Source organism: Rhincodon typus, chromosome 23 (genome assembly GCF_021869965.1).
Source record: "Rhincodon typus isolate 14 chromosome 23, sRhiTyp1.1, whole genome shotgun sequence".
Taxonomy (NCBI): domain Eukaryota; kingdom Metazoa; phylum Chordata; class Chondrichthyes; order Orectolobiformes; family Rhincodontidae; genus Rhincodon; species Rhincodon typus.
This window is the reverse complement of record NC_063354.1, coordinates 24,536,708-24,547,020: the sequence shown is the minus strand read 5'-3', so window position 1 is coordinate 24,547,020 and position 10,313 is coordinate 24,536,708. Positions and strand designations below refer to the sequence as shown.

The 10,313-nt window shown below is 40.4% G+C and overlaps 1 protein-coding gene across 1 annotated transcript in view; it reads left to right on the top strand.

The window, feature by feature from the left end:
• Positions 1-9,986, top strand: part of LOC109911752 (alpha-1,6-mannosylglycoprotein 6-beta-N-acetylglucosaminyltransferase B) — an 828,291-nt gene extending 818,305 nt beyond the window's left edge. Inside the window, 3 exon segments of the mRNA XM_048610932.1 lie at positions 1,683-1,757; positions 4,505-4,782; positions 9,788-9,986. Of these exon segments, the coding sequence (XP_048466889.1) occupies positions 1,683-1,757; positions 4,505-4,782; positions 9,788-9,986 (552 nt within the window).
• The last annotated feature ends 327 nt before the right edge of the window (positions 9,987-10,313 follow it).

Sequence of the window (10,313 nt, the reverse complement as noted above, 5' to 3'; positions counted from 1 at the left end):
TGCCACAATGACGCCACACGCAAACTGGAGGAGCAACACCTCATATTGTGCCTCAGGAGCCTACAGTCTGATGGCCTTATCATAGGATTCACCAGTTTTAAAATCTCCCCACCCGTGGCCTTATCCTACGTCTAACCCTCACTCTCATCCCTGCTTCCTTGACTTGTCCATCTTCTTCCCCACCTATCCACCCCACCCATCCCACTGATCAAACCCCACCATTCGCTACCTGCATTCACCTGTCACCATCCCACCTAATTTCCCCAGCCCCACCCCTCCTCCCGCTATTTATTTCCCAGCTCTCTTCCCCATCCCCATTTCTGAAGAAGGCTCTAGACCCGAAACTTCAGCTTTCCTGCTCCTCTGATGCTGCTTGGCCTCCTGTGTTCATCCAGCTCTGCACCTTGTTATCTCAGATTCTCCAGCATCGGCAGTTCGTACTATCTTCATAATAATATGTGTTGCCTTATACGCAAATATATAGGCTAAGATTTACTAATGCACCCATACAGCTCTGGTACTTTTTAATCTTTGTTTATAATGTCCCTTGCCATGCTGTATGCCAAACGTCTGTCCATTTTCTCCATTACATAAGTATCATCCTTCAACTAAGTATCAGTGTTGTGAATATTTGAATGTAAGCGTGAGGAAATTTGGATTATAATCTTTAATTGGTCCATAACTAAATGAAAAAAGTCCAAAATGTTTTTGTACATAACTTCCAGTTTGATCCCTGCAAAAGTATTTGAATCATGTCTACAATACACTAAGATACCCATCACACTACATTATGATATGTTAATGAACATTTACATATATTGGTTCCAGGGCAGAGACGCATTTCATCTTCTATGATCCATTAAGAAAATATATGGTAGCCTTGGGACACTTCACTCTTAAATATAGTTGAATGGTTATGTATTCAAGTAAGGAAATAAAGTTGCTTTCTTCTTTACTTGAAAAATATTCTGCAATAAAGGAAGTATGAGCATTACTTAGATCAGATGATTTTTTTAATTAGCAGTCTCCAGGAAACTGCAAGAAATTCAAGCATTGTTAGACAGATATTTCAGCAGCAAGCGCAATATCTCAGTGCCAAATCAGTATATCACCAGTCCAATATAATAGTCCAAGCATTCCTTACATTCTTTTAATTATAGTGAAGACTGATATTTAAAAGATTTGTAACATATCCCTGCATTTTAACTCATCAATATTCAGGTGGCTGCAATAAAGTTGTATAATGGCAGCTAAAAGTCGAGGAATACAAGGCAAGCACATTTAATTTAAGAAATCTAATTCATTCTGGTTTGGCTCAGCAGCCGTTATGTATCTGTCCGATGGTGTTAGGCAGAAATGATGTGATGGTGCTCGTTGCCTCGAGTATTGAAGTGAAAAGAGTTCATTATATTTCACTCAAATATACAGGACCATAATTGAGAACTCTCTATTTCAGGATATGCTTCAATTATTGAAAAATGTCTAATGCTGACATAGGAAAAATTTCTATTTATTAATGCTGAGCAAATTTATTCACATATTGCAGCAGAATATTTGTAAATGTAGCGCAAGGTGTAAATTGGAAAATTGATTACATGCCTTAGTATCATTAAATGTGGTTGTTGTAAATATATTATTTATCTGTTGTTTTCGTCTGTTATATATCATTTTATGCTGATTAGGTTGAACCTTATCTTCCATATGAATTTACTTGTGAAGGGATGCTGGAGCGTGTCCATGCTTACATCCAGTACCAGGTATGTCAATCAAGTTTTCTGTTTCTCCGCACAGGTCACTCTCCTCATGCTGTACTTTGTCAGGTGTCAGTCTTCTTATTATCATTGCCAGTGGTTTTGTTTTCATATCAAAAGCAGCCCAATCTTTGGTATAAAGGCATTATCCACAAGAGTAGAACACATCATCTACAAAGCCTTGAATAAGAAATTAAAAAGGAAAAGTATTTTTCCAAGCATCTTCTTCGTTAATGTTCCAAATGTTACCCAGAAAATGTTTGTAAACATACCATATTATGCAAGAGTAAAATAATCTCACCAGCTAAATTGTCATTACCTGTTTGATCACTGACATGAATCTTTAAAAGGAAGTATACATAAATGCATTTATAGTAATTTCATCATTATTTGTTTGTTTTTTGTTGGCACTCATTAATTCTCTCCCACATTCCCTACTGAACAGCATGTACACTCCATTTCCTTTCACAATGGACAAAGGTGGAATTTTTTCCAAGCCTTTAACAATACTGTTTCTAAAATGGCAGCTGGGTGTGCAAGCATGTGATCTGGGCTTGAAGTCAGTCACTGCTTCTTTCGTGTTGAGCTACCCTGGGCACACAATGATGTTTCCTTTTAGTGACAACATTGGTTTTACAAAATCATCAAATAGAATTTGGTGAGCATATTGTTTTCCATAAAATGAGGGTGAATGTTAAATGGCGAGTTAAGAGACTGCCCCCCCAGAATTATCTTCCTGTTTACATTCTGCCAGTCTATCATATGATCCAAGGATGTTTAAGAAATCAAATTGTGTGATATTCTTCAGTACCAGAAAATGGCATGTTAGAAATTTATCTTTTCACAAGTTTACGTTAGGAAAATAGAGTTTGCCCAAAATGAAATTTTATGTGCTAAATAATTGTTCCAAAGAAGTTTCCACTGTTTTACTTACCAAGGAGTAAAATGTCTTCTGTGATGCCCATGACTTATCTTTGTATTTGAATTTAGTACAGATGTCAGATCAATACAAAAAAAAATGGCAGAAGCATCAGAAAGTGTTAGAATGCCTTGAGCTAACAATCTGCCAGAGTGCAATTCCACAGATAATAGGTTTTTCCTTGGAATACAGCACCCCCTTGCTTTGGATTTGAACAATAACATTGATAAACATGAGATGTCTGTCTAGTGTAGGCAGATTTGTAACCTGCAACTGTCTGAAGACATTAGTGGATTAAAAGTTTGAACTTATTATTAGAAACACTATTCAAGTTAATTTGATTTTGGAATAAAGTTTACAGATGCTGAAATGTATATCACAATATATGGTAGGTCACGGACTTCATACTGAATGTATGTTATCAATTCCAGTGAAAATCCAACTATTTCAACTTTAAAATCATTGCAGGAAGATATAAAATAATGGGCAAAATAATTTGTATAAATGTGCCTACTCCCTAAAATCAACAAGAATGGAAACATGATTAACAACAATCACAAAGACAAAAACATTTTACATCCAGGTAGCACCAACTAACCAACTAAAGCATCCCAAGGTGCTTTATGTCGTGTTATAGAATAAAATTTGACACTAAGTCTCATGTGGATACAATATAATAATGTTTAATAAGCTTAATGCGCTTTAAAGCTTTAGGGATCAAATAGACATCCAATAGAGGCACGATTATGTCAGAGGTCGGAACTAAAGACGTTAGGTTCAAGATCTTGGACAGTTGTAATGCTGAATGAGGTTACAGAAGTAGGAAGATGGGGGGGGTAGCATAGAGGAATTTGAAGACAGTGATGTGAATTTCTTTGAAAAAGTGCATCTTGGGCTAGAAACTAATGTAGATCAATGAATCAGAAGTCAAAGGAAAAAGAAAACAAGAGCGCATTTAATATCTCTTGTTGTTGTTAAGAAAGTCCTGGTGCAATCATCAATTAACTTTCCCATGTTTAAGAGACCATAAAACTGTAAGACATGGGGGCCGAAGTAGGCTATGCAGCCCAGTGAGTCTGCTCCGCCATTCAGCAAGATCATGGTTGATCTGATAATCCTCAATTCCTGCCTTTTCCCCATAACCCTTGTTTCCCTTACTGAATAAAGTTCTATCTCAGCCTTAAACACACTTAATTACCCAGCCTTTGCATTTCTCTGCAGTAAGTAATTCCACAGATTCCATAACCTCTGAGAGAACAAATTCCTCCTCATCTTTCTGTCCTAACTGTGCAGCTCCTTACTCTGAGATTATAGCCCCGTTCCCAAACTCTTCCTACAAGGGGGAAACAACCTCCCTGCATCTACACTGTCAATCCTGGCAGGAATACTTGAAAGAAAAAGATCACATTATCCGTCCTAAAGCATACTCTTAACAGTTTACAGAGTCACTGCACTTGAAGATGCTCCCCACTCTAATTCTGCATACTTCAACCCAATGGACCACCCAGGTTATTAATAGTTGATTTCAGCCCAATCCATCAGTCGCTCAGTTCAGCTTACTCTAGGAATTTGCTTTTCATGCCTACTTTGTAGTCTGCAATACGATCAAATAAGCAAATCAAGTGAAGATATTATGATTCTGTATGGCACACAGTTTTCTACCACTTCCCTCACAAGATGTGGTGTTCCAACCTTAGGTTGTCTCCTCACTGAGGTGAAGTTTTAAAGCAGTATTTGCTGATTACCTTTTAATGTCCAATTTAGTTTCCTAATGAAAGATACCTAACTACAGAACATATGTACTAATACCATTTTTTCTTCTTTCTTGTAACAGGATCTGTGCGACACAGTATTTCTGTCGTGGCCTCAGAATCTTGCACGGCATTTCTCACCCTCACCTAATGCCACAAATCAAATCACATTTCCTCAAAATGTCATTGGACTTTACTGGTCTCCAAATGCCACCAAGGTGCTCACCTGGCCTCCTGTAAGCTCAATGCGATTCCAAGTATCAGCAACAGCACAATCTTGTACAAATGCTTGTCAAGAGCATGGACTCATCTGTGAACCAAAATTCTTCCAGTTTGTCAACAATAAGGCCATCTTTGAAAAGTAAGATTTTCTTTCCTTATCCATCTATAAAGTCTGGAATTTTGGATATTTCAAGCAAATAATGCTAAGAATGTGTTAGAATGAAAACTCAACATCAACCTTTGATAGATGTACCAGAATTATTATTTTCAGAGAAAATAAAAGTGAGTCAAAAATGCAAATAAGATCATTTCTCGATATCTATCTATTTATGTTTAATCTCTTATGATAGTAAGACAGCTTGATTTATAGGTTGGGTTCAGTTGTAGCTAAGAAAACATTTCAAGTGCCACATTTGCTCCGATACCCCGAGGCAGGGAGCAGAGAAGTGTACTAGGTTCCTCTGCCTACTCATTTTTCAATTGTTTTGCTGTCTGCATTGTCCAGTTCTCATATTGTGAATGACTGCTTAAATAAGGTATGAAAGAGCTGCTCTTTCCCAGCAAACTGTACTCCAGCAAGAGACTACACCTTCTAAAAAAGAGGGGAGAAATTGACTTTGCAATCAATAAAATCCAGCATGAGCAGTGTGCATTGTCAGAGTGAAATGTAAATGTATTTGAAAAGTTTTGACGCCATTTAGTGCTTAGAGTGCTGAAAAGTTGAATGGCCACAATGTTAAGTATGCTAAGAAAAAGAATTTGCATTGATGTAGGATTTTTCACAACCACTGATTATCTCAAAGAACTTTACAGGCAATCTTTTGCAAGGTAGTCACTGTAGAATTGTAGGAAATCCAGTAGCCAATTTTGTGGACTGCAATCTCCCACATCTGAATGATGATAATGACTAAATAATGTGCTCTTTTAGATTGGGCTATAAATATTGAACAGGGTACCAAGGATTATCCCCTGCTCTTATTTTAAAATAGTGTTATGGAAGCCTTCAGATCAACCTAACACCTTTCAAGGGTTGCAGGTGAATTTGCCCCCAAAACATCTGGAAAAAATCATTGGAGTGATGAATCAGAGAACGGTTATCCCCATAAACAGAAATGAGAGATTAAGTGAGGAGCTACTCTTTCAAGCTTAGACTGTTTCTTTCCCATTCCAGCTTCTGATAGGTTCATTGGTCAGTGAACGCAGGAAAGAAATAGTCTACAATTGTAAAAGCAGCAAGTGTGTGGGTAAGTGATGACAGTGAGAGTGTCGTCTCGGGAATATTCTCCCATATTGTGGGAACTAAAGCTTTTGCCAGGAGACATGAGATTGTGGCTTTTGCTGAAAGCCAAGACTCTTGCTTAGCACAGGAGAGATGGTCCCTTGGGTCAGGAGATTTGTCTGCTGAGGGGTAGATGCAGCTCCAAGAGAGGTTGGGGAGCGATTGAAGAATGAGGCTCCAACAGGTTTGGGTGAGAAGGAGGTTGCAAGAGGAGTGAAGAAGGAAGGGGCAAGGCCTGGAGTGGTAGGATTTAGCTGCAAGAAGAGTGGGTTGCAAAAGCGGCAGACAAAGAGGGAAGTATGAAGGAGGAGTGAGGGGTGAAAAGACATGCTGCAAGGGTCAGAGAGAGGGAGGACTGCAATGAGTGGACAGAGTGACTGCAAAAGGATAGAGAACAGTTCTAAACCTGTCACCAAAGGAATTCTCTGGGAACAAGGAGCCAAGAAAGCTTGAAATCATTGAGGTAATGAATTCCTTGTAAATGTAATTGGAATCGCTATCGTTAGGCTGCAGAAATTCAGGAGCTATTTTTTGAGGGAAAATGTAATAGGTGCTATAGTAACAAATGCCATGTGTCAATTATTAGTTTTAAATCTACAACACAGTAAAAAAAAAGGTAACCACTGCCTAGCTCAAATGTCCCATTTTTGTGTATTTGCAACTAAAATGTGGTAGTTGTGATCTCATCAGTCGAAGGAGGATGTAGTTAGGACAATGACTATTTCTTTGCAGAAGTGTGTGTCAGTTATTTTGCAAAAATGTTGATGACTTTATACCTGTTCCCTTGCACCAATTTGAATAGAGTTAGCTAGGAAACTAATGCTTTTTTTGTGTGTTGTGGCTCAAAGTTCAATAGAAGGTTGATCATTTTTGAGGAAATTGATGAATTCTTCTAACTCTGTTTCAGTGTGAGACAACATAGAGTCATACAGCATGGAAATAGACCCTTTGGTCCAACCAGTCCACACCGACCATGTTCCCAAACTAAACTAATCCCACCTGCCAGTGCTTGGGCCATGTCCCTCCAAATCTTTCCAATTCATGAACTAATCCAAATGTTTTTAAACATTGGAACTGTACCTGCATCCACCACTTCCCTTGACAGTTCAGTTCACACACAAACCAACCTCTGTGTAAAAGAAATAGTAGGAACTGCCGATGGTGGAGAATCTGGGATAACACGTTGTAGAGCTGGATGAACACAGCAGGCCAAGCAGCATCAGAAGAGCAGGAAAGCTGACGTTTCGGGTCGAGACCCTTCTTCAGAAATGGGGGAGGGGAAGGGGATTCTGAAATAAATAGCGAGAGAGGGGGAGGCGGATAGAAGATGGATAAAGGAGAAGATAGGTGGAGAGGAGACAGACAGGTCAAAGAAGCGGGGTTAGTGCCAGTAGAGGTGAATGTAGGTAGGGAGTTAGGGAGGGGATAGGTCGGTCCAGGGAGGACGGACAGGTCAAGGGGGCAGGATAAGGTTAGTAGGTAGGAAATGGGGGTGCGGCTTGAGGTGGGAGGAGGGGATAGGTGGGAGGAAGAACATGCTAGGGAGGCGGGGGTGAGCTGGGCTGGTTTTGGGATGCGGTCGGGGGAGGGGAGATTTTGAAGCTTGTGAAGTCCACATTGATACCCTTGATACCGATGTAGAGGAGGCCACAACGGGAACAGCGGTTTAGGGGCAGGTGTATCCAACGCATCATCCTCCGACACTTCCACCATCTGCAATCTGACCCCACTACCAAAGACATTTTTCCCTCCCCACCCTTATCTGCTTTCCAGAGGGACCACTCTCTCCTTGACTCCCTTGTCCGCTCCACATTCTTCTCCAGCCCCACCACACCCAGCACTTTTCCCTGCAACGCAGGAAGTGCTACACCTACCCCTACACCTCCCCCCTCACTCCCATCCCAGCCCCTAAGAAGACCTTCCACATCAGACAGATGTTCACCTGCACATCTGCTAATGTGGTATACTGTATCCGCTGTTCCCGTTGTGGCCTCCTCTACATCGGGAAACCAAGTGGAGGCTTGGGGACCGCTTTGCAGAACACCTACGCTCAGTTCGCAACAAACAACTACACCTCCCAGTCGCGAACCATTTCAACTCCCCCTCCCACTCCTTGAACGACATGTCCATCCTGGGCCTCTGCATTGCCGCAATGATGCCACCCGAAAGCTGCAGGAACAGCATCTCATATCTCGCTTGGGAACCCTGCAGCCCAAGGGTATCAATGTGGACTTCACAAGCTTCAAAATCTCCCCTCCCCCGACAGCATCCCAAAACCAACACAGCTTGTCCCCACCTCCCTAACCATTCCTCCCACCTCAAGCCCCACCCCCATCTCCTATCCACTAACCTCATCCCGCCTCCTTGACCTGTCCGTCCTCCCTGGACCGACCTATCCCCTCCCTAACTCCCCTCCTACATTCACCTTTACTGGCTCCAACCCCGCCTTTTTGACCTGTCTGTCTCCTCTCCCCCTATCTTCTCCTTTATCCATCTTCTATCCGCCTCCCCCTCTCCCTATTTATTTCAGAATCCCCTTCCCCTCCCCCATTTCTGAAGAAGGGTCTCGACCCGAAACGTCAGCTTTCCTGCTCCTCTGATGCTGCTTGGCCTGCTGTGTTCATCCAGCTCTGCACCGTGTTATCTCTGTGTAAAAGAGTTGTCCCTCATCCTTTTTAAAGCCTTCTCCTGTCTCCTTAAAAATATGGCCCCTAATTTTGAACTTCCTCACCCTAGAGAAAAGACCCTTGTTATTCACCTTGTCTATGTCAAACCTCAATAATGTCACTCCATGTCATTACAAATATAAAAGATATTGATAGAATGTGACTCCATTACCTAATAAATGAAACTCCCAACAATCAAAATATGGCCCTCAAGAAAATCTCAAGAGCCTTTGAAAACAAAATTATATTGTTCCCTAATAGCTAAACCATCAGATTAGGTCTGAGTCTATTATTTCATCTGGAAGATACCACCTCTGACAGTTTAGCATTTCTTTGGTACTGCACTGGATTGCACTGGGACTTGGGTCTCGTGGCTCAGACGTAAGAAAACTATCAACTGAGCCACGGCTGATATAAAAATAAAACAAAGAACTGCACATGCTGGAGATCTGAAATAGAAACAGAAAGTTGTGGAGAAACTCAGCAGTTCTGCGAGTATCTGTAGAGAGAGAAACAGAGTCAATGCTTCAAGTCCAATGACCCTTTGTCAGAAAGGCTGAAATACTGAATAAACAAAACTTTGGTTACATTGGCTGCGACAAATTAGCAAAAACATATGAGAACTGACCAAAGGACTATGGGCTGAGTATTAGAACTGAGTTGGATTGATACCACAATTAACAGATACTTGGCACATTTGCCAACGCTGGGAATATGGCTAGCATGAAACCCAAAAGTAAAGCCTAACCAGAGAGTCTGAAAATCAATATAACGTAGATTGGATCTTCACCAGATTTGGAAATAAGAGTGCATTAAGATTGCAGATATTTATATGTGTAAAGAATTAATTATGCATCATTTAGCAGATTTCAGTCTGTTAGTGACTATATTTATCATGTGTAACTTGCTAGTCCCGACCCAAGCCAATGTTGCATGATAGAAATTATTTTCTGAGGTTCATTTTGGAGAGCACTATTCTAAAGATATTTCATTCAAATTACTTTTATTAGTATTGTTTACCTCCTTCAGATGTCTCTCATTGGTCATGAGGCGAAAAGTGGATTTTTTCCATTTTTTGCATTAACACAAACTTTTGTTAAAAAATTATCTTTTTCTTCCAGAAGGATATTGTTTAATGAATTATAAAGACTATTAAAACCCTTGAATTTGATTATATATTTTTACATTCCATCCACTAGGTTCAATTTTGTCTGTGACAGCATCGAGTCTGAGGCTAACCATCTCTATCCCGCCTTTGAGGAAATCGCTCAGGACTGTTACCTTCAGAAGCAGATCCTGCTGTTCAGTTGTGCAGGCCATCATCCAAAATATAGACGGCTCTGTCCCTGCAGAGACTTTCGCAAGGAACAAGTGGCACTCTGTAAAGGATGTTTGTGAGCTTTTGAGCTGTTTAAGCATGAAGACTGGTAAAAAAGAAATTTGACTCTCCTAATGATGTAATGACCCATCAGCGCTTCCACCCAATCCAAGAACCACATCACGGACACATTTCTCCAAGAGAAATAGTGAAGAAATTGAGGAAATTCTCCAAGAGTACTCCCACACAGGTTACTTTGATAAAAGAACAGGAAAATTATACTTTAACAGGCCATATCTAACCTGTGATCTAGTTTGTTTCTTCAAGTGTTTGCTTTTGTTGCATGCAAATAGAAAGTCCATGTGAACTCGTTTTTAACTTAAATACCTCCATGTTTAAATAATGTT